The following is a 23,080-nucleotide window of genomic DNA, read 5'->3' as shown; positions in this document are numbered from 1 at the left end:
AATATATAACTATAGGATTTATTTGAAGATTTATTTGAAGATTTATTTCAATTACTTAATGAAATAATTTTTAAATCAGAAATATTTTAATGCAATATATCTTTTTCATTAATTTTATTAGAATAAAATATAATAAAGTATTGGAAGAAATCCTAATATTTGGATAATAAAAATATGAATTATTTATTTAGATAGTCTCAATCTGATTAGAATATATTGTATTCATCTCTATGTTAAATAATTACTAGTTAATTTTAAGGTGACTAATAATATTACTATCTAATTCAAATTTTAAAATTCTACACATTACTAAATCTATAATTAAATAAAAGATTTAATTGAACTTCTTTCATATTTAATAATATTACAAATATTGTTACCATTATATTTGAATCTGAGGATTCTTAAATTTTTAGGATAGCCTATTAGCTAATTTTTTGTTTTTCTTATTCAATATATATTGAGATAACAATATTAAATACAATATAATTATTGGCCATTTCATTTATTAATTCTACTTTTCATTATTTTTTTTATATCTATTTAAGATATTTCTTTATTATTAATAATTATTGTATAGTATCTATTGCATATTCATTTAATGAAACTCCTTTTAAACAGTAAATTAAACTATTACAGAAATTGGAAGTATTGGTTTAATATATAATATTAAAATATTAAGATGATAGTTATTAATTAAAATAATTTAGTCACTATTCAACAAGGAAGAGTAGTATTCTTATTGCAGAATAGAAATACTACAAAAGTAAAAGCTAATTAGATAATATTAGCATTATCTTAATTTTCTGTTTTATATATACAAGATAGATATTTATAAAATATAATAATATAGAGTATGATAATTTAAATAAATAGCGTATGTTTTAGATTTTCTAATTTATTAGTCACTTTTTTAATTTAAATGATATTTCTTAAAGTTATAATCATTCTAATTGTAATTAAGTAGGAATAATGATACCCAATAAAGAATACCACCTTATCAAATATAATAGAAATGATTAAAAGTATATATATTGGAATAGGCAAAATTGTTATTAAGATATATAAATAAAGTAGTTATTTCCATCTATGATCAATCTATTTCTTTTTTTGATTGTAGTTACTTTCTAATATATTTGCGAGCTAAAACTACAAGAGTCACTAGTTACATTTCTATGTTATTAAAATGAACAAATCTAATATATATACATCAGACATTTATTCCTCCAATAAAGTATGAATATTGAACCCTAACTTTCGTTTTAAGATCTCGCTTAAATAGTATGAGTTGTTATAAATCTTGTCTGCAATAAATAATAACACCGCTATAAATAACCGCTGATATTGTGTATTTGTAGTTGATAAACCTCGATTGGTTTACCTACTTTTGTTCTTTTTATATAGTTAAATGATATTATGACACGTTCTAGTAATGGTATAAACTTTGGATTTTGTTGTAAGACTATATCATGTCTTGGCATTTTACAATGCATGGTGATCACAGCAACCTTATGTTGGGCTATAGTGAACATGTTCTTTATAGCTAGAAGTAATTCAAATATATTAGATAATCAGGATTTAAAGCTTTATAAGGATCTATATACATGGGAGGTCGAGGGATCTGAGTTAGCATATACAAATTCTTATAGTACAAATGACTCTATACTTAGGAGTGAAAGGATCTTGTCAGATGTACAGTCTCAATCTAGAATAGAATATCCAAATGCTAATATATGGAAGATGCATGGTGATATTGGCTTATTACCATCTAATGAACCAGCTTGGATATCATCTAATCCACCAGAAAATATAATAATGTCTGTAGCTTTGAAGAATGGAGGGGGTTTTAATTTGTATAAATCCGATTCTTTGCCATTAGATAGGAATGTAACAGATTATAGACATAATGAATGTAAAAATATTTCCTACGATTTAGATAAATTAGAAGGTATTTCAGTCATAATTGTATTTTATAATGAACCATTTTCAACATTGATGCGATCTGTACATTCTGTGTTAAATAGAACTCCGCCAAAGATATTACGAGAAATTGTTTTAGTAGATGATGGAAGTGATCTTGATTATATTAAAGAGAACGGAAATAACCAACTAGTAAACTATTTAAAGACTCTTCCAAAGACAAGATTAATACGAAATCCTAAAAGAATGGGAATTGTAGCAGCTCGTTTGGCAGGTATTCGTGCTTCCATATCTCCAATATTTGTTATACTTGATAGTCATATTGAAGTTCAACCAGTTTGGGCTGAACCTTTAATTCAGCGTATTCAGGAGGATCCTAGGAGGATATTGATGCCACAGATAGATTCAATTGATAGTAAAACATTTGAATTTATTGGTGGAGGAATAGGATGTACCTTGGGATTTCTTTGGAAACTAATAGAACATGCATTTCCTCAAGAAATATCTGTACTTCCATTAAGGAGAGAGGCAAAGAGTTATGAATATGTAACATCTCCAACAATGGCTGGGGGTTTACTTGCTGCTAATAAAGCTTTTTTTACAGAAATAGGTTCATATGATCCCCAATTTGAGTATTGGGGTACAGAAAATTTAGAATTATCCTTTAGAACTTGGATGTGTGGAGGTATTATTGAATGTGCTCCATGCAGTAGAGTTTTCCATGTATTTAGAAAAGGAGGTGTTGGTTACTCTTCTCCCTCATATGCTGTATTAAAGAATAAGCTTAGAACTTTATATTTGTGGATGGATGAATTTGGTGACTTAGCATGGCGAGTAATGGGCAAGCCTAGAATAAATTTAGGACCTTTAGAAGAAAGACAGGAACTTAGAAAACGTTTGCAATGTAAATCTTTCAAGTGGTTCCTTGAAAATGTTAATCCAGAATCAGAAGTAAAGTCTTTAGATGATGTACCTTTTTTGGGTTTCATTAAAAATGTAGAAAGTAATCAGTGCTTAGATAATGCAGGAACAAGTACTCCTGGAGGACATATAAAACTTTGGGGGTGTCATGGAGGTGATAGTCAAAGTTTCATGTATTTTAAGAGTAGCAGGCACTGGATGGTCACAAGCAATGACGAATCATGTTTAACAGAAGATTTATCTTTAAATTGGTGTAATTCAAATATGTATAATTGGGATTTGTTGAAAGTAAATGGCACTAAAGATACCTACATTTTTAAATCAATAAATAAATGTCTCAGTGTAGAAAATAGAGAACTGGGAATGTTTGATTGTAATTTAGAAGATAAGAAACAATGGTGGCAGGTTGAGCCTTATGGACTTTCTTCTATACTTCTTCCCCCTCCCGATCAACTATTCAAGAAAACAGCTTTTAGGGGTTCCTAGTACGTGTATCAGGCAATTAAGAAAAACTTTCTGTTTGTTATAAGCTCCAAAATTTATTAGCACTTATAAGTTTAAGTTTTATACCTACTTTATTATAATTTTGTAGCTAATATCAATATATTTAATATATCAAAATTATAAATATTACAGTACTGAAATAATGATTGTTGTATCATCACTGTAATTTTCAACTGTAGCTCTAAATACCCATGCTTCCTTTGCAATATCATGAGATACCTTCCAAACATCATCATCAGTCAATATAGATTGATTAGATATATCTTTTCTTAAAACTAGGTTTTTCCATATGTAGTAACCTACTTCCTCTTCAGATAAAGAATCCCATATTCCATCAGAAGCTACAACTACTATCCACTTATCTATACCATATGCAGGTTCCTTTTTAGCACACATATCAAGGGAGATTGTCGCCATATCAGGTATACAAATTACACCATATTGGCTACCTGCTTTATCTCCAAAAGATCTACTCATTGCAATTCCATGTTCTCTAATTCTAGTAGTAGATTTATTAAGCCATGGTGTAGGATAAACTACAACTGATGCTCCAAATTGATGTATACGTGCTAATTCATCTGGACGATTTGGAATATGATCTGAAGTAGTCCACCATGAAATATTTAATGAATTGTCATCTGTAGAAATTGTCTCAGGTTTAGATGCATACATGCGATATAATACAACCCTAGAATCACCCGCCCAGGCTATATGTATATCTCTATCAAGCCTAACACATAGAGCAGCTGTACAACCACTCCAAAGTGAAATCCCAGAACGAAATTCAGAAATTTCAGCATCCATATTATGAAATAAAACAGAAAAGTAATTTCGCATCTGCTGACGAGTTGGAGGTTCCATCTGTTGACAAGTTGCAAATTTATATGGATTTAAGAGTTGATTTAGAGCACTTGTAAAGTGATTACAAACATATTCTGCAATTATATCTCCCTGAGGACCATGTCCATCAAAAACAGCATAAGCTGATGCTCTTGGACCATATTCCATTAAAATAGCTCGATCTTGATTACCAATAGAAAGAGTAGGCTTAAAACCTTTAATTGTTGCACCTCCAATTTTTGGTTGGGTCACTTCATTATATTTGAGTGAAACATCTATTCTATCAGATACTTGACATGAATTATCTGTGATATTTCTCACAAAATCTATAATTCTATCATTTTTGTGAGGGTTATTAAAAGATATATCCATAAGTGTATTATCATCTGTAAAAGGTAAATATGTTGTATAATTTGTAGATATATTATTATTTAAAGTATATGAAGTTTGAGGAAATCTACTAGTTTGTTTAGGTATAGAAGTAGATAATTGAGGTACTTGAGGTTGTAATCCAGAAATTTGAGGGTTTCTTGGTATTTGGATCATATTTGGAAATAAATTCGTAGTATTTATGTGATTATGGGAAGTATTAGTAAAAGGATAAGTTTGATTATTTGCTGTATATGGATTTCTCTGAAACATTGGATATCCCCCTAAAGAAGATTCTGAGGACATTTGTCCTAAATAAGGTATATTATATGGATATTGCATCATTAACTGAGGCTGTACTTGTGAATTTGCAGCATATGAATCTGTATAAGACGAAAAACGTTGTGGGATTTTAGGTTGCATGTTAATTGGTGTAATCAAATTTGCAGTATTCTGCACAGGTAAATTCAATATTGGATCTGAATTTTGTGGTATAAAAGGCCATTTATTCAAATTTACAGATTGGAATAGAGATGTTGAAGTAGGTTGAGGAGGTGCCATAACTTGATGCTTACCTAAATGTTGATCCCTTGCAAAATTCTCATTAGTAAAGAAGCGTTGTACAGAAATATTTTGAGTATCATAATATGTAGTAGAATTATTTATTAAGGGTGTTGAACCTATATTATATTCTGATTTAGATAAAATACTCGTCATTGGTGGACGTAATAGTTTTGCATTTGTACTACCTATATAACAGTCTGAACTGTTCATCTTAATATAATCTAAAGTTATATCATAAAGTCCTTAGATTCACACGGCCTTATCTTGTAATTTTAAAATTAATGTATTGTTACCCTTAAGGAGATTTATTTATTAATACGATTTTAGTATCACACCTTAGCTTAGGACGTGGGTATAGGCGCTATATATTTTTTTAGCGGTCTAATTATTATATTTGAGTTTAGTGTAGTACTTCTAAATAAAGTATTATACATTAAATGTCAGAATGTAAGATTTGAATAATTCATCAGAATAAATGTTTACTCAACATGACTTTATACCAGGCCATGAATCATCAGAAGAGGCAAATTTATTAAGCCATAGAGCTGTTTATAGACCAGCTGTAGATAGTAATTCATTATTAGTTGACTATCTAGAAAATGGTATATACTGTAATAGAAATAAAGAAGGATTCCTATTTAATGGTAATAAACCTCTAGACATATTAAAAATTGGATTTCCTTTTGAATCAAATAAATATCGTTCTGATTTAGTTTGTACTCAGCAAGCTCGTGTATCACTAAGAGCTAGAGCTCCATGTGTATCTATTGAATGGTATCCAGGTGGGCGAAGGCTTATAGTAGGTACTGTAGGGGGTGAATTGACTTTATGGAATGGTACCTATTTTTCTTTTGAGGATTTGAAAAGTGTTCCATCTGGACAGGGAGCTGTATTAGCTTTAAATTTTTCTAAACAAGATGACTTTATAGCATGTGGAGATGGAAGTGGTAATATAGTTTTATTAACACCAGCATTAGCTCCAATTGCTTCATTTAGGCAGTTTTTAGGTCATGTAGTAAGAGATGTTACAATATCTCCTACTGGTAATAAAGTAGTTGCAGCAGCAGAAAATGTACATCCTATAATTATAGATGTAGGGTCACAAAAAATAGAAAATTCTCTTGTTTCTCGAGGTTATGATATAACGTGTTCTCAATGGCATCCAATTCAAGCTTTAATAGCTACAGGATCTCAAACATATCAATTACACTTATGGGATCCTCGTACTGCTAATGCAATTGGCACAATATTTGGTCATAAACATTCTGTTGTACGCATAAAGTGGAATTCAACTGGTCAAATGTTAGCTTCTTCAGGTAAAGATGGTGCTTTAAAAATTTGGGATATACGATCACTTAATAAACCAATTACAATATACAAAACTAGATGTGATGCTGTAAGTATATCATGGCATCCTGAAATTGAATCATTTATGGCTACTGGTTTTTTTGATGGTGATATTTGTTATTATAATACAAATGTATGTTGTTCACAACCTTTGGGAGTTATTCCAAATGCTCACCAAGGTGCAGTTTGGGGAGTTGCATGGCATCCATTAGGACATTTAGTAGCCTCTAGTGGTCAAGATTCTAGACTTAAAATATGGTCAAGAAGTCTTTGTAGTAATCCTGGGACATTAAGTAGTAATGAAATATTACCTCAGGTAATACTTCCTCGTAATAATTCAGGATCTATAATAAGAAATGATTAAGATCTCAATATATATATTGATATCTTTTTTTACAATTAAATTTTAAATAGTTAATAATATATATATTTAATAAATACTTGAAATGTCACTTAATAACAAGATCTATTAATCTGCTGCTAACATAGTGTAGTATAAAATATTTAGATCCTAATATATTTATAATTAAATTATAATAAATATAATAAGATACAAAGGATTATTTTATTTATTAAGTAGACTAATTAATATGATCCTATTTAGCCAATTATAAATTCTACTAAATCCTAAAAACTTGTATTTTTCTTTTACTCTAGCGGAATACAGCGCTAAATTATTGTATTACTTTTAATTAACTCTAATTCCTCTATTTAAATATTTCTTTTCTAAGGTCTCTTAATAAATACAAATAATAGAAACTTACGTTTCTTTTATTAATAAATATATTTAATGGTCTCATATATTACTAATATAGTAGTTTATTTGATCATTATTAATTTTATTATTTTGAATTAAAGATTTAGCTTTCTTTAGTTATTAAATCATTACTACAATTTATTTAAATGTCTAAATTATATATGGATACTTCCAAAGTATTGGAGAAACTCGAAGAAACAAAGTTAGGTATCAGATCAATAATATATTCGAAGGAATTTAAAACATGTAATTTGAAGAAGATTACAGCCTTATTATATGGTATCTTAGAAAAAAAAAATATAATACTTGATATCTTGTATAAAAGTAACCTATTAGATTTCAAAAGAAATAAATATTTTATTAAGAAGAATTCTAAAATAACAAATAAATGGTTATTAGTTGTTATGACATATGACTTATTATATGGTATAAAGAAATTACAAGGAGGAGGAACTATTACTAGATTACTTCGTATTAACGAAAAAAAGATTCGTAATATATTAGAGACTGATTATCCTGAATCATTAATAAATAAATATGAAGAATTACCAAGATATTTACGTATCAATACAAGTATAACTAATTCAAATACAGTATTAAATACTATAAAGTTACAAATAAAAAATAATTTAACTGATATTAAAATAAATGAAGTAAATAAATTAATATGGATAGATAAAGAAATACCAAATATAATAGTTTGTAATCCAAATATAGCAAAGAAATTGGAATTAGATCGTATACCAAGTAAAAATGAGTTGATAAATAGGTGTCATGTTACATTACAAGATAAAGGAAGTTGTATATCTGTTATTGCATCAGGTATTAAGTCAGGTGATATAATAATAGATGCTTGTTCAGCTCCAGGGAGTAAAACTATTCAAATTATAGATACTTTATATAAAAATGGATATTTAGTTTCATTTGATCATAATTTTTCGCGTATAAAGACAATGATATCTAGAATTTATGAAATACCTTATTTATCTGGTCCTTATTTACATATATCAGAAAATAATTTTAGGTTAATAAATATATCTTCATTAGATAAAGATAGTTTAGAAAAAGGATGTTTATTTTTTTCTAAAGATGAAATATTTATAGATGGGGATGAGATCAATATTAATATAAAAAAACAACCTAGAATGGTTATATATATTGTATTAAAGAATTTTTTAGATATTCAATATATTAAAAAAAATTTGAATATAGCTTGGTATAACTATTTATGGTGCGTATGTAGAGCTAAATTTATTATACTCGATCCTTCATGTAGTGGAAGTGGTTTACCTTTACATAAAGACATAATACAAAAAGATATTTCTCATAGATTATTAAAATTAACAACTTTTCAAAAAAAAATATTATTACATGCTATAAATAATTTTATTAATGTAAATACAATATGTTATTCAACTTGTTCAATTTATAAAGAAGAGAATGAAGATGTTGTAATATATGCATTAAATAATAGTAAAGATTCTTTTAAATTAGTTAATGGAATTGATTGGTGGGAGAAAAAAGATTTAGATTTAAAATGTGAAAATATGCAAGATATTTGTGATTTATTTTTACAATGTAAAATTTATTGTATTAGGATGGATCCTAAAATTCATAAATGTCGTGGATTTTTTTTAGCCAAGTTATTAAGAAAAAATTCCAACAAATAATTATAATAAGATATATATATTATTTGTTTTTGTAATATAAAATTTATTATTAGATGAGTAATATATATAATTTTTATTAAGAATTATTAAATTATAATTTTGGTTTATTTAAAAAATTTTATGATGATGATTCACACGTGTGTAACTTATATATTTAGGTTTTCAATTTGAAATTTTATTTAAAAATATTGAATATTTTCAAAAAGATGAATATTATTTCATCCTCAATATTTTTTTATTGGATTATTGTTATATATATATATATATTTCTAGTTGAATGTGTAGAACAATACTCAAATATATCAAATATTATAGATAATTGGAAAATAAACAATTCATTTAATCACTTCTATTCTAAGTTTAATACCTTCAGTGTTATTATTTTGGCAAGATGTTCAGATAAAAAGTGGATCCAAAAAACACTAAATAATATTCTATATTCTTGTAACCGTAATTTACTACATGAAATAATTATTGTAGATGCTAAATGTGATCATGAGATAAAGGTTTCAGATATATTATATAAACATTTTAAAGATTCATCATTAATAAAATTAATAGAAACAGAATATTCAAATATAGGAAATTTACAATTAATAGGAGCTGAACAAGCAGAAGGTCAGATTTTAGTATTTCTACCAGGAGCAGTTGCATTATCTTTAAGTTGGATGGCTTCTTTTTTAAGAATAATAAACGAAGATCAGAAATCTATTGTTACTTCATATATGACTAAATTAAATATAGAAGAATGGAATTTTAATAATAAAGAATTTATTTCACCAGGTTTTATTTTTTCTATAGATAAAAATTTTGATTTAGCTAATAAATCAAGTGATAATAAAATTCCAATGTTCATATCAAATGTATTTGCCTTATCTAATAAATGGTGGAAATTTTTATCTAAATTTTCAACTCCATATATTAATTCTATCTTGGGAGATTTTATTAATATAGATATTTCTATGAGATCTTGGTATTGTGGAGGAACTGTTAAACAAACAAAGGAAAGTATTATTGCATTGATGAATCCTAATATTTTAGAATTAGATCAAGATAAAAAATTTTTTCTAGTTGAATCGTGGTTTGATGATCAGATGAAAAAAATTGTATATAATAATTCTCAGGAGCTGAATAATTTATTAAATTTCTATAATAGTACTGATACGAAAACATCAAAAATGAAAATTAGTATCTTACAACGTGTAGAACATATAAAAAGCAGTACAAATTGTGATATATTGAATTTTCGTACCAATTTTGATTTTCTTTTACATGAAATTGGATTGATTCCTTATAAGACTTCTAAAATTAAACTCAAAGATTCTAATTTATGTATTACAATCTCTGATTATATAAATGGTTCATCTACTGAATTTAATTTAATTTTAGAAAAATGTGAATATAATAATAAATTTCAAGAATTTTATTGGGATCCTAAAGGTAAGTATACACTTTATTTCTTTTAACTTTTAAATTAAATATTATTCCAATTATTTAGTATATTATATTAGGAATAATGAAGCAGACTTATGTATTCAAGCACCTGGAATAAATACTGAAATGCAAAGTGAGAATATGAAAGTATTAGCTAATAAGTGTAGTAGGACTAATGTGTATCATAAATGGGAAATTTGGAACTCAAGAATTATCTTTGGATCGTACTGTATACAAAATATAGAAAAGGAATTCTTTTTGACAAAATGTGAAGAAGAAAATTCTTATAATAAGAAATTTCAAGAATTTTCTTTTTAAACTAATTAGATCATATTAATTTTCAAGAGATTTATTTATAATTATAAGGTATATTTATTATATATTATTACTTTGTTATTTTTACTTTTTATTAAGATTATCTTATTTATAAAATTTGTTTATTTTCATCAATTTCATAACAGTATCAAGTTTAATTTATAATATTTATATAAGGAATAGTAAATTTACTAAGTAGACAGCTTATTAGCTATAGTATTACTATTGTAATAGATTTGTAAATATAAATTACAAATAAGTATTATTTATAATTGAATATAATTAATAGATACAAATATATATAAATTAGGAATTACATAGATGAATTAGATATTATTTTAATATAAGTTATATTTATAACTTTACAATGTCTATAATTAGGGTTGATAAATTACAGATGATTATGGACCTTTTTTATCTATATTAATTTTAATATACCTAAATACAATTTAATATAATATTAAGGAAAATAAATACAATTACTTATTAATATTGATTCTATATATTAATATTATAAAATATAGATTATTCTATTTTTACTTAATAGTACACTTTTAGATCTACTTAATATAAGTTAATTAGTTATAATATAATATCAATATTTTAGTAATATTAAGAATAATAAATTTTGGTAAATATATAAAGCTATTAACTTCATTTTATATAGAAAATTCCTTAATATTCTGTAAAACTAAAAGCCTGTAATATAACAAATAATATCAATGGGCGGTGATATAGTACTGTCATATTATGATTATTAGACATAATACGCGTTATTGCTGTTTAAGAGTCCCTTCTAGGTCTGATCTATAATATAAGTATCTAGGTTATAGAGAAGAAAAAAGAAATTGAATTGTATCTATCTAGTTATGAATATAAAAAAGAAAGCTTCATTAGATCTATCTTTAGGTGTTGGGAATACATCTCTATATAGACGTCATGCTAAATTACAAGATATAAAACAAGTAAAAGATAAAAAGTTGAGAAGTAAATTAACAACTCAACAAAGATTATATCACGTAGCATCTGAACGTCTAGCAAAGAGTGAAATTTTATTACCTGAGTCTATTGGTTATCTTGAGACTGAAGGGCTAGAAAAAAGTTATTCTATATCTCAAGAATTGATTACTGAAAATATCTCATTAGGAGCTGCTAATAAAAGGTTTTCACTTAATCTATCATATGGGCCATATTTTGTTGATTATACTAGAAATGGTAATCATCTCTTAATTGGAGGATATGAAGGTACTATTGCCCTATTAGATGTATCAAATGGTCAACCAGAAATAGTAACAGAAATTCCACAATTAAAAGAGACTATACAAGATGTCCATTTCCTTCATAATTATACAATGTTTGCTGTTGCTCAGAATAAGTATGTTTATATTTATGACCGTGATGGTATTGAAATACATTGTATACGTGATCATGTAATGAATCCATACAAGTTAGACTTTCTTCCATATCACTTTTTATTAACTAGTATTGGAGAATTTGGTGAATTAAGATATCAAGATATATCTACTGGTAAAGTAGCTGCACTGCATAAAACAGGTAAAGGAGCATGTCGTGTAATGAAGCATAACCCTTATAATGGAGTAATTCATTTAGGACATAAGGATGGAACAGTATCACTATGGACACCTAATATTGCAACTCCAGTTGTTAAACTCTTGGCACAAAAAGGTAGTGTTACTGCTCTTGATGTAACAAATCACTATATGGTAACAGCAGGTATGGATAACTCTTGGAAAATTTGGGATATAAGGAAACCATCTGATTTTTGTCCATTACATAACTTAAAATCTTTCGGAGCAAGTGTTGCATCTATTTCAATTTCTGGTACAGGTTTAGTATCTGTTGGTTTTGGATGTCATATTCAAGTATGGAAAGATATATTAGCTTCTTCAAAACCTAAGATGCCATATATTACACATGATCATAATGGATCATATATAACTAGTATAAAATTTCAACCATGGAATGATGTTCTTGGAATAGGGCATAAAGAAGGAGCTGAGTCCATTATTGTACCTGGTGCTGGATGTCCAAATTTTGATTCACGAGTTGCAAATATTTTTGAAACTCCAAAGCAGAGAAGGGAATCAGAAGTTAGAATGTTGTTAGAAAAACTTCCTGAATCAACTATAACTCTTTACCCAGATTGTATTGGTAGTGTTGATACTGCACCTAGAGCTGTAAGAAAAGTTGAGTCCCAAACACTTAAAGATAATGAATCTAAAAAACTAAAGAAGACAAAGAATAAAAAGAGGGGACGATCAAAAATTGAAAATAAGATTCGTAACAAAAATTTGAGATATGCAACTATGATTCGTACAAAAGCTACTGAAATAATTTCTGAAAAGAAGTTAAATCAAGCTAATATTAATAAAGATAAGAATAAACCCTTAGATAATTTCAAAATAACAAATTTAAAGTCTAGAAATGCTTTGGATAGATTTAGATAAGTATAATATAAAGGTATTTCGTTATATGCTTTATAGTATATTTGGAGAAACCTAAAGATATTGGACATGTACAGTTTTATCTTATATTTATAAGAAATAGATTTAGTCGAACTTTAAGGCTTTTTTAATTAAAAGTATACTAACCTAAATATTATCTATTTGATTTGTATAAGTTTTTAACAAAATACATGCATGTATTACATGTAGTACTGGTACGTAAACTCGCATATATCCTTTCTTTTCTTTTGTTAATGATTAGTCTTCAGATATACTGTATTAAGTTCTAGTATCATGTAAACTTCTAATAACTTAGATTTATTTATTACACAAATTATTGACTACTCTCTCTTTATTAATAGCCTAGTAATAAATATTTGAAGCGCGTCGTAGGGATTTATTTTGCCTATTTTTTCCTTGTTAATACACAAACAAAAAGAATCAATACTCTAAATAAAGTACAATAAGATAGTTAGAATAGATATATATATATATATATATAGTTAAATATTTTAACTTGCAAATTTTAGAAATTTTTTTTTTTAGTAATATGAGGTTAAATAAGAAATAGGGTAATGTTATTCCATAATCAAAAAGTTCTGATTTAGCGCCATAAATTAGTGGGGTTTTTGTGGAACTAGTTCTCAAAATACTTTTTAGTTTTTTTTTTTTTTTGAAACCTATGCAGATATTTAGAAAATTGGTTTGCTAACACAAGGAAACTAATCCATGACAAACTAGTATAGTGAGGGAAAAAGCTTAGGATGGATGCCAGGGATTTTAGGGGAAAGGTTGGGAAAAGGTCAGATGCTGGGAAGCATCAAAGTTCGGTAATAATACAATCAACAACCTCTTCAGGAGAATCTCATGGACTGTTTGATTATGAGAGGAAAGGAACAATTAGTCAAACAATCTCTATAGACGGTTGCTCAAATAGTTATACTATTCTAAAAAGTAACAATTCTGGACTATTGAGCGCTGTTCCTAATGAGGGTAATTGTGAAGATTATAGTGAACTGAATAATCCTGATAATTTTGAAGTGGATCATTACTTAATTTGTGATACTAAAAATGTAGCGACTGAGCGTGGAGATGATACAATGGAACCAATTATAAGATTATTTAAAAACAAGGATGGCTGGTACGTAGATGGAATTACTTTGTCTTCTAAAGGCAGTAGGGAATATTCAATAGTAATTTCAATGAAAGAGATCCTAAATTCTCAAGGTAATGGACATAGTAAACAACATAAACCTTATTCATGGACAGAGTGTAGATATAATGACGATTCAATTCCAAATAAGGGTAATAAGGTGTGGATTGTAAGCCCAAAACATACTCCAGGTATACCATTAAGACAGGGTGATATAATAAAACTGGGACGTTGTCAAATGCGTGTTCATGAGATCGTTGCTACTTTAGCAGCTGCCAAAGATGCTCTCCTACGTACTCCATATATCCCAACTTTTAATATTGAATCTAATCGAGAATTGAATAATTGTCTGGATATTTTGGCTTTTGAGGTAAATGATATTGAAGATGTAAAGAAGTCACAAAATTCTTATGGAATAAAAGGTGAAAATTCTACTTTCGAAAGAATTGAAAATGAGAAAGTTGGTAATTTATGTACAAAGAGCCAGAATGGAAATATGGAAACTGCCCCATTAACACCTCTTTCAGGGATTTTAGAATGTGGGGATAAATATGAACAAGTAAAGAAAAACTTAATATCTTTGGAAATTTCAGATAAAGATGATCAGAAATTGATGACTTTAAAGTTAACTAATAAAGACGAAATAATACCTTTGAAAGTTATTGAGTCATCTAGCCATAATTTAAGACATCAACAGAGAATACAAACGAGTATATCAGAAGATGATCATTCAAGAAATTTAAATAATAGAAATGTAGATGAAATTGTACAAAGTAACCAGACATTTAGTATTGCTATGTCAACAAAAAATAATTTCAATAATGCAACTAAGTTCTGTCGTATATGCTTGTCTGATGATGGGGATCTGTTAGACTTTGAGGACAACTTTAATCCATTAATATGTCCATGTGATTGTAAAGGATCAATGCAATATGTACATTTACAATGCCTTAGAAAGTGGATTGAATCTCGCCTTGGTATTCCGGCAAGTTGGATGTCTAATATAACTAGTACACAGATAAATTTAAATACTACTAGGAATAATACTTGTTCAGTAATACGAAGTCGTTTAAGAAGAATATTAAGAATCTTGTATCATTATTGTATTAACTACTTTAGTTGTACAACTAGTGGTAATGGAAATCGTCCAGTATGTTTTAATTTGAGGAAATTTGATTGTGAATTGTGCAAGGTTACATTTCCAAATCAATTATGGATACCAAATGGTGAGTCATTATTAACTTTACCTTTATTCAGGATTCCTAGACCCAAGTATCCTTATATAATCTTGGTTCCAATTGAAAGTGAATATACTTGCAAAATAAATCAAATAATTGTATCATTTGGAGATCCAAGGAGTAGTGTGTATGTAGGCCGTGGTCATAATTCTGATGTAAGATTTGGAGAAATAAGTGTGAGTAGATCACATGCTCAGTTACAACATTGTTTCATATGTGGAGATTATGAAATATGCTTATCAGATCGCAGAAGTAAATTTGGATCATTAGTTGAACTATCACGGCCATTCAAGATTGGCAAGGAGGGAATATCTCTTCAAATAGGAAAAACACTTATATTTTTGAAAACTATCAAGTCTAGAGCATCACTTAAAAATATTCTATTACCTTGTATTACTGAAAAAAATATTAATAATGTTTCACTTAATAGAAACAATATTAATATATACTCATCTAAAGGACATAATAATAGACAGAGTCATGAAACTCTGGATGATCAATCTGAAATACAGTTAGATCAAGATGTGGATACAATGCAAGTTCAATGTAATGCTCAAAATAATTATGATATTACTTGTTGGAGAAATTTACTTAGGTGTAATCATCTTTCTAGAGTCTCATCGCGCCATAGGTACTTTACTCGTGCTTAATCCAAACTCTTTTTTTTTCTTCGACATTACTTTATGAATATCATCATGGTCTATTTCTTTTAATTATATATGTTTTACTTTCTTTATTCTAATAATTAAACCTGATCTTAACTTTCAAAACCCTTCTAAAAGATCTTAGACACAATCTTCTTAGCTAATTATGATACCCTACACACGTTCTAGCGGGTTGTGTTTCTGTGATCCTTGTTTAATTGATAAAATAGGTATTAATACTTAGTACAGGCAAAACAAATACTATGTCTTTATGTTTTACTCATTTGTTTGAAGCGTTAATTCTAGCTCTCAATTCATTAGCTATCCTAAATGATAGGAGATTTCTAAGATACTGTACGTGTTTTCTATTGATATACCTTTACTAATACTATAATGACTTATTCTTTATAATTAGATGGTTTGGATAAACCAATGTATGGAGAAGGTGTAAAACATCAAGTAGCAATCTTTTTATATGCAATTCGAACTTATTTAAGATGTAAGTGACTATTGATAAATATTTGAATTTTTTAATAAATTATGAGTTTTTATATATTTTCTAGTACCTCTTGTTATATTGAATATATTCATAATATTCTTTGAACTATTACTTGGATAAAATCCTGTGGATACATTAGAATTATAATTAGTGCAATCATTTATTTGAGGAGTCTATTTAATTGTTTCAATTTTAACAATGTATTTCTAATAAAGCACTGTAAATATACCGAGAAAAATTAATTTCAAAATTTTTGCTATATAACTTGTTAAAATAATCTTATTCAAGTTCAATAAATCCGCACTCTTCTATAAGACTATCTAACAAGTCATCAAGTGTCATGTATACGACAGATTTGTTGTATCCCTCTATATGACTCAAACAAAGTTGACTTTCTTGGTTTATAATATACATAAGAGATTTCTAATAAGTAGAAATTTTGGATACAATTTCCAATTTTACAATCAATTAAATATTGGGTATTTTATAGTTTTTTTTTTTTCTTTTCTAACTTACGGGGAAGACTTTAGCCAACATTATCTTGAGCAAAGGATCTATTCCTTGAATAGCATTAAGTCTCATCTCAATAGTTTTCAAAGTAACTCCATTGTTGTCTGAATTTGATATTTATTTAAATGTTCAAGTACAATATATACAGTAAAGCTTACTTTCGTAATTTTCATCTAGTAGGATTCTGTGTTATTTTATTCATTTTATATTACATTTTTTAGATCCAGTATAAATATTTAAGAAAAAAGTTCAAATGAATTTCCTTATTGACTCATTGAGATTTTTACTTACTTTAGTATTAAAACTTCGTTCTGAGTTGTACCTTTAACTGAAATTAGAAAACCTCCTACATAATAGAATATAGCTTCAATCAAAGTAACTAACTCAAAAGGTATATCAGAGTTTCTTAAGGGTTCAGTATCTGAAGTATTCTCAGTACTATAGTTCATTATAATTCATTTACGTGCTTAACAATGATGTCATACTGCATATTTTAGTTTTAAACTTTGCTACACAAGTGTGGAAGAATTATTTTTGAAGTGTGGCGCCTGGTAGGTCACATGCTAATTCTATAGATAAAGTCTCATAATATTAAAGACTTGCTATTATATTTTAACTTTGCAAACTTATAAAGTAATTAAATTATCAGGAACCACAAAAATAATTTCTCTAGAGCATTTAGATTTTAAGAGTACTAATTATTTGAAGATTTACTTCTAGTTTCAAGCGTGATTTTAAGCTTCCACATACATCTAGAATTGTGAATAGTTGAAAACAAAAAACAAGGAAAAAAAAATACGAAAGTAAGGTGAAATGTGTTTAAAAACTGGCGAAAATGAGCTCTAAATTTTGTAATATTGGTGAATTGGATCTCGAATCATCTGTTAACCAAACAAGCTTTTCATTTGACAATAATGTTAACTTTGAAAATAAACAAGGAGTAGTATGTAACACAGTAAAGGATTTAAAAGATTTCCCACAAGAAAAAGATAAATTTTTGATTCATAATAGTGATCAAAGTACTGATTTTGAGGGTTCTTTAATAAAAGCTATCGAATCAAGTCCTCTAAATGAAATCATATACTTATATTTGTGGGATAAAGTTTTTAATTATTGGGTAGATCAATTACATAGAAATAATAGAATGAATACTGTAAAAGTAATTCGCAGTATTATTAGTTTGTTAGGTTCTGTTAGTCAAAGGCTAGAAGGATTATCTTTTGGACTGAGCTCATCTTTATCAGGAGACATGGGAGATGTACTTGTTGAAAAAGTTCTAACTTGTTGTTTAAAAAAATATCTTGTGAGCACTGAGACTATCGGAGATCAAAATCCAAGTAAGAGTATAGTAAATACTAATTTGGTCTACGAACTGATTTTACACTTATGTGACTCCTGTTCATTATCATGTTCTGAAGCTACTAGATGTATTCAGAATATAATTCAATTTTCTCAACTCAGTATAGCTACTAAAGATGATATTAATTCTAATGCTCTAAGTGTAGATAATTGTCAAAGTCGTGAAAAATTAATAGACAGTCTTATAATGCAGCTATGCAAAGCAATAAAACATCATAATTCTATTATTAGAATTGAAATAGTTGGAATTTTAATTTATGCTTTTTTAGCAGTACCAATGTCATCTAAATTTCCTTATAATCCAACAAGAATTGTACAAGCCTTAGTTTGGTCTATGTATGATGATGAAGAAGAAGTTGTTTGTCGTGCAATAGATGGCTTACGTGTATATTTGTCTGTTGTTGGCAATGACTACTTTAGAACAGTAATAAATTTAGCTGTAAATGCTCTTCCTATAGAGCGTAAACAAGCTTCACCTTTTACCCCATTAAAAATATTACAGAAACGAATTCTTCAAAATCCACCACTTCCAGATATAGAAGATGGATATGTGACTATTATAGATTTTAATCTAAGCAATATAATTGAAGACAGTGAAGATTATGATAGTTCTTTAAAGAGTTCTAGTACTGAAAATAATGTTGAGAAATATAATAGTCAACAGATTATTTATAATAATAGTAAGATAGATTCACCAAATAATCATTGCCTCATTGATTCTAATAATAAATCTCTAGTATCTATTAAAGTGGAATTAAATAAGGAAAAAGTATTAAAGAAATCTGACATTACAAATTTCTCAGATATAATATCAACAAGTATTGACAAAATAGAATCTATATATCAAAATTCTATACACTTTTTATCAACTTGTGAATTACTGACTGAAGATTGGAATAAAGTTGTAGAAGAGATCACAAATTTGCGTCGTATTATAATATTTCATTCTCAATTATTAAACAATAACATAGCATTTATGCAGTCCCATAACTCTAGGCAAAAAAGTTTCAATGCTACTTATGTTGGGGAAAGTATTATAAGATGGGTTAATTCACTGCGTTCTAGTGTCAGTAAAGTGGCATTATATGCTATTGAAGAATTATACTTGAATTGTGGAAATTGTCTGGATTTCGGAAGGTTCTTAGATCTTAGTATTGATGCTTTACTAAAGAGAACTACAGATCGCAATAAATTCTTAGCAAATGATGCATATCAGGCTATTAAGACAATTTGTTTAGTAAAATGTGGTGACAAATTATTGGGTAAATTTGTCAACTACGGACTACGTAGTCGAAGTTCGATAATTATCCATAAATGCCTTGCTGCTATAGAAATGATTTTACAACAAATAGGTGTTAATATTTTGAAGTGCAGTCATCTATTATCATGTATCGAGTTTATTCACAGCAATATAAATGGATCTACGCCAGATATACGTGCTACTGCAATTAAATGTATTAGAACTATTTTAGGGAATGTAAAGTGGAAAAGTATAAGCACAGTTTTACAACGTTCCGTGGCTCCTTTTAAGCTTGATCAATTTCGCACAGATTTTGAGCGATTAATTAAATAAAAATTAGTTTAAACAAAAATTTTCTATTAAAATTTAAGTAGGAAAGTGATATTACATCAATAATCTCTAAATATTTCCTTTTTTTTTTTTATTATTTCATTGTATTTCGCTTAGAGTTCATCTTGTATTGGAGTTTGTTCCTTAGGATCCCAAGGCTCAACTGTAACAATAGGTGGTAATTTAGGTAGAGGGTCCACTGGAGCTCTACCAGTGGTGAGAGCAGTCAGAAAAGAGTTCAAAGATTCCACAGTAAAACTTCCTCTATGAGTAGAAAATCTTTGCTTTTCTACATTAATGGCAATAGTAGCAGGATAACCAAATGCCAAATTGAGTTTTTCTTCAAATTCGAACTGACTTCCTCCTTCGGACCATAAGAATCGTACTGGAACAGCAGCAGAAACTTTAATTACTTTCTTATAGTCTTCCAAATACTTTTGCCTATCTGAGACACTACTATCAACTATATTTGGAAGGAAGGCAATCACACAGAGTCCTTTACTACAATTCTCTTCGAACTTTTCTTGATTTAACAATTGTTCAACTTTAATTATTCGAGATTGAAATTTAGCTGCAAATTCCATTAAATCACTAGCTGACCTCGGTCCATTGTAGGGGATTGGATTCAATTCCTTCTTATTTCCTGAAGGGAACATCAATAAAGTGGGGAAACCTTGGATCTGATACCTTTGTGCTACCATTGTGTGTTGTGTAGCATCAACTTTGCCAATTTTAACTTTTCCCTTAGCTAGATATCCTAGCTCTTCCCAATCTGGAGCAAGATTTCTGCAGTGACCACACCAAGGAGCGTAGAATTTGATAAACCAGGATGATTCTTGATCTTCTAACACTATCTTATCGAAATTTGAGTCTGTCAATTCTACAACATCAGATTTCGTTGTTTTCTTTTTTTTATCTTTTCCTTTACTAAATTCAGATTTGTTTGATTTTTTATTATCTGTTTTCTTGCCACTTAAGCGTGAGTTAGCAACATCCTTTAAAGCAGCTAATGCAGCATTAACTACTCCTTCACTAGTTCTCGGACCCGAATAATCCTTTGGTTTATTAAAAGAACTTGAAAGGACTTTAACTGTTGGAAATCCCTTGATTCCATATTCTGTCATATCACTTTCATTATTAATTGCAACTAATGGTACTATACCCTTTAAGGCACTAGCTGCTTTCTCATACTCAGGTGCAAAAGCTTTACAGTGCCCACACCACTCGGCAAAGAATTCAGCAATTACTACTGGATGTTCTTTAATTATTTTATTTAAATGATTACCAGTGACTACTTTTACTGGAGAGTCTTTTGAGTATAAGCAATATATAAAACATGCAGGGGTAGTCAAGAGAATTAGGCACAAAGACTTTAATACTTTTTTCATGTCAGTTTATAATAGTTCTAAAACAAAAAATATAGGAGATGCAAAGATTCAGATATCCTTACAATGCAATATTACCAGCTTAGATATCGATTTTCCCACAAAATTAAGGGTTAAAAGGTGATACAGGACGTTAATAGTGGCGAAAAAAGTTACTTAACCGCTAAAATTAGTACTATAACTCAAACATTGATGCCGTAAAAATTAAATATTTGTTACCTTTAAAAGAGTAGCACATTATTTATTGGCAAGACTTAAACTTGTGTGACTATCTTGAAGCTAAAAAAACTTAAGATGTCCGCACTTTATTTTGATCTTGAAAATGATTTGGAACCATCATTAAGTTCTCTATTTGCTCTAAAATCTTTGAAGTGGATATTTGTGGGAGGTAAAGGAGGTGTCGGGAAGACAACTACATCATGTTCTATTGCTTCTAAGCTTTCAGAAGAGCGAGATAGTGTAAGTTTTGTCTCTTTTTTTTATAATAATTAATATCTATATTGAATTTATTTAGGTTTTAATACTATCTACTGATCCAGCTCATAATCTAAGTGATGCATTTGTTCAGAAATTTGGTAGTACACCTACCTTGATTAATGGATACAAGAATTTATATGCAATGGAGTTAGATCCTTCCTACCAACAAGTAATGGAATTTAAACTTAAGGATGAGGGCTTTAATTTATCTAAATTTCTCCCAGATCTATTATCTGCCTTACCTGGTATAGATGAGGCTCTAAGCTTTGCTGCTCTTATGCAATTTGTTCAGACAATGTCATACAGTGTCATTGTATTTGACACTGCACCAACAGGTCATACACTTCGTCTATTAAGCTTTCCAAGTTTATTAGAGAAGGGTTTGACTAAATTAAGTTCTCTAAGACAAAAAATGTCGGGTGCTTTTCAACTATTTAATTCTATTAGTGGTAGCTCTTTACAAGAAGATGATATTCATTCTAAACTTGATGATTTAAGAGCTATCACAACTTCTGTAAAAGAGACATTTCAAGATGCCTCAAAAACATCATTTGTATGTGTTTGCATCCCGGAATTTCTTTCCGTTTATGAAACAGAACGCCTTATACAGGAATTAGCAAAACAGTCTATAGATTGTTCACATATTGTGGTTAATCAAGTAGTATTTCCTATTGCTGACAAACTAATTGGTGAAGATAAATCGAATACAACTTTAAGTATCCCATCTAAATATATGTGTGAAGAGATCCCAAACGATCCAAATGAACTTCGTAGTTTTACTTTAAGTCTTGTTTCAGAATATAGGACATTATGGAATTATACTGGGATCTTATATGAATCTTATCAATCTAGAAGAAGCATGCAACGTAAATATTTAGAACAAATCAGGGACCTGTATGGTTGTGATTTTCATGTAGCATACATTCCAACTTTACAGAGTGAGGTAAGTTCGTACGTACTGGATACCTTGTAATATACATAATATTGAATACTTCAAAAAATATCTTTTAGGTACGTGGAATAGATCGCCTTAAACACTTCGGATCTCTTCTAGTAAAAAAAATAAACATAGATACTTTGTTAGAGGTAGATTCACTTAAAGTGCTAGCTTAATTTCTAGACTACTAATATTTTCTCTA

At 28.3% G+C, this 23,080-nt stretch overlaps 10 protein-coding genes across 10 annotated transcripts, besides 25 other annotated features; 8 read left to right on the top strand and 2 right to left on the bottom strand.

Annotated features, from left to right (window-relative positions):
- Positions 1-61: 61 nt before the first annotated feature.
- Positions 62-137: a sequence feature (AT_rich).
- Positions 138-523: 386 nt separating this feature from the next.
- Positions 524-574: a sequence feature (AT_rich).
- An 81-nt stretch (positions 575-655) lies between these two features.
- Positions 656-709: a sequence feature (AT_rich).
- Positions 710-828: 119 nt separating this feature from the next.
- Positions 829-875: a sequence feature (AT_rich).
- Positions 876-1,416: 541 nt separating this feature from the next.
- On the top strand, positions 1,417-3,327 carry CMU_014290 (glycosyl transferase; the record flags this gene model as incomplete). The annotated part of the gene is made up of 1 exon (XM_002141066.1): positions 1,417-3,327. One exon carries the CDS (start codon positions 1,417-1,419, stop codon positions 3,325-3,327), a length of 1,911 nt encoding a protein of 636 aa, XP_002141102.1.
- A 114-nt stretch (positions 3,328-3,441) lies between these two features.
- Positions 3,442-3,474: a sequence feature (AT_rich).
- On the bottom strand, positions 3,472-5,328 carry CMU_014280 (protein phosphatase 2C, putative; the record flags this gene model as incomplete). Its single annotated transcript, XM_002141065.1, has 1 exon — positions 3,472-5,328. One exon carries the CDS (start codon positions 5,326-5,328, stop codon positions 3,472-3,474), a length of 1,857 nt encoding a protein of 618 aa, XP_002141101.1.
- A 265-nt stretch (positions 5,329-5,593) lies between these two features.
- On the top strand, positions 5,594-6,829 carry CMU_014270 (polyadenylation factor subunit 2, putative; the record flags this gene model as incomplete). Its single annotated transcript, XM_002141064.1, has 1 exon — positions 5,594-6,829. The coding sequence occupies one exon, from the start codon at positions 5,594-5,596 to the stop codon at positions 6,827-6,829; it is 1,236 nt and encodes a 411-aa protein (XP_002141100.1).
- Positions 6,830-6,835: 6 nt separating this feature from the next.
- Positions 6,836-6,905: a sequence feature (AT_rich).
- A 72-nt stretch (positions 6,906-6,977) lies between these two features.
- Positions 6,978-7,014: a sequence feature (AT_rich).
- A 220-nt stretch (positions 7,015-7,234) lies between these two features.
- Positions 7,235-7,257: a sequence feature (AT_rich).
- Positions 7,258-7,294: 37 nt separating this feature from the next.
- Positions 7,295-7,322: a sequence feature (AT_rich).
- Positions 7,323-7,368: 46 nt separating this feature from the next.
- CMU_014260 (uncharacterized protein) lies at positions 7,369-8,892 on the top strand (the record flags this gene model as incomplete). The annotated part of the gene is made up of 1 exon (XM_002141063.1): positions 7,369-8,892. The coding sequence occupies one exon, from the start codon at positions 7,369-7,371 to the stop codon at positions 8,890-8,892; it is 1,524 nt and encodes a 507-aa protein (XP_002141099.1).
- Positions 7,798-7,908: a microsatellite.
- Positions 8,372-8,426: a sequence feature (AT_rich).
- Positions 8,553-8,616: a sequence feature (AT_rich).
- Positions 8,887-9,014: a sequence feature (AT_rich).
- A 48-nt stretch (positions 9,015-9,062) lies between these two features.
- Positions 9,063-9,091: a sequence feature (AT_rich).
- Positions 9,092-9,098: 7 nt separating this feature from the next.
- On the top strand, positions 9,099-10,644 carry CMU_014250 (uncharacterized protein; the record flags this gene model as incomplete). The annotated part of the gene is made up of 2 exons (XM_002141062.1): positions 9,099-10,332; positions 10,391-10,644. The coding sequence occupies 2 exons, from the start codon at positions 9,099-9,101 to the stop codon at positions 10,642-10,644; spliced, it is 1,488 nt and encodes a 495-aa protein (XP_002141098.1).
- Positions 9,119-9,161: a sequence feature (AT_rich).
- Positions 10,264-10,307: a sequence feature (AT_rich).
- Positions 10,345-10,402: a sequence feature (AT_rich).
- Positions 10,645-10,673: 29 nt separating the features above from the next.
- Positions 10,674-10,770: a sequence feature (AT_rich).
- Positions 10,771-10,794: 24 nt separating this feature from the next.
- Positions 10,795-10,817: a sequence feature (AT_rich).
- A 63-nt stretch (positions 10,818-10,880) lies between these two features.
- Positions 10,881-11,001: a sequence feature (AT_rich).
- Positions 11,002-11,051: 50 nt separating this feature from the next.
- Positions 11,052-11,271: a sequence feature (AT_rich).
- Positions 11,272-11,510: 239 nt separating this feature from the next.
- On the top strand, positions 11,511-13,109 carry CMU_014240 (uncharacterized protein; the record flags this gene model as incomplete). Its single annotated transcript, XM_002141061.1, has 1 exon — positions 11,511-13,109. The coding sequence occupies one exon, from the start codon at positions 11,511-11,513 to the stop codon at positions 13,107-13,109; it is 1,599 nt and encodes a 532-aa protein (XP_002141097.1).
- Positions 13,110-13,583: 474 nt separating this feature from the next.
- Positions 13,584-13,608: a microsatellite.
- A 262-nt stretch (positions 13,609-13,870) lies between these two features.
- CMU_014230 (zinc finger, C3HC4 type domain-containing protein) lies at positions 13,871-16,147 on the top strand (the record flags this gene model as incomplete). The annotated part of the gene is made up of 1 exon (XM_002141060.1): positions 13,871-16,147. One exon carries the CDS (start codon positions 13,871-13,873, stop codon positions 16,145-16,147), a length of 2,277 nt encoding a protein of 758 aa, XP_002141096.1.
- Positions 16,148-16,654: 507 nt separating this feature from the next.
- Positions 16,655-16,700: a sequence feature (AT_rich).
- A 1,285-nt stretch (positions 16,701-17,985) lies between these two features.
- On the top strand, positions 17,986-20,082 carry CMU_014220 (uncharacterized protein; the record flags this gene model as incomplete). The annotated part of the gene is made up of 1 exon (XM_002141059.1): positions 17,986-20,082. The coding sequence occupies one exon, from the start codon at positions 17,986-17,988 to the stop codon at positions 20,080-20,082; it is 2,097 nt and encodes a 698-aa protein (XP_002141095.1).
- Positions 20,070-20,119: a sequence feature (AT_rich).
- A 73-nt stretch (positions 20,120-20,192) lies between these two features.
- On the bottom strand, positions 20,193-21,467 carry CMU_014210 (protein disulfide-isomerase domain-containing protein; the record flags this gene model as incomplete). The annotated part of the gene is made up of 1 exon (XM_002141058.1): positions 20,193-21,467. One exon carries the CDS (start codon positions 21,465-21,467, stop codon positions 20,193-20,195), a length of 1,275 nt encoding a protein of 424 aa, XP_002141094.1.
- A 291-nt stretch (positions 21,468-21,758) lies between these two features.
- On the top strand, positions 21,759-23,054 carry CMU_014200 (arsenite-activated ATPase family protein; the record flags this gene model as incomplete). Its single annotated transcript, XM_002141057.1, has 3 exons — positions 21,759-21,923; positions 21,979-22,884; positions 22,953-23,054. 3 exons carry the CDS (start codon positions 21,759-21,761, stop codon positions 23,052-23,054), a joined length of 1,173 nt encoding a protein of 390 aa, XP_002141093.1.
- Positions 21,938-21,977: a sequence feature (AT_rich).
- Positions 23,055-23,080: the final 26 nt, after the last annotated feature.

The sequence above is a fragment of the Cryptosporidium muris genome, genomic scaffold (genome assembly GCF_000006515.1).
Source record: "Cryptosporidium muris RN66 scf_1106632373475 genomic scaffold, whole genome shotgun sequence".
Classification (NCBI taxonomy): domain Eukaryota; phylum Apicomplexa; class Conoidasida; order Eucoccidiorida; family Cryptosporidiidae; genus Cryptosporidium; species Cryptosporidium muris.
This window is presented reverse-complemented; position numbering and strand designations above follow the sequence as displayed.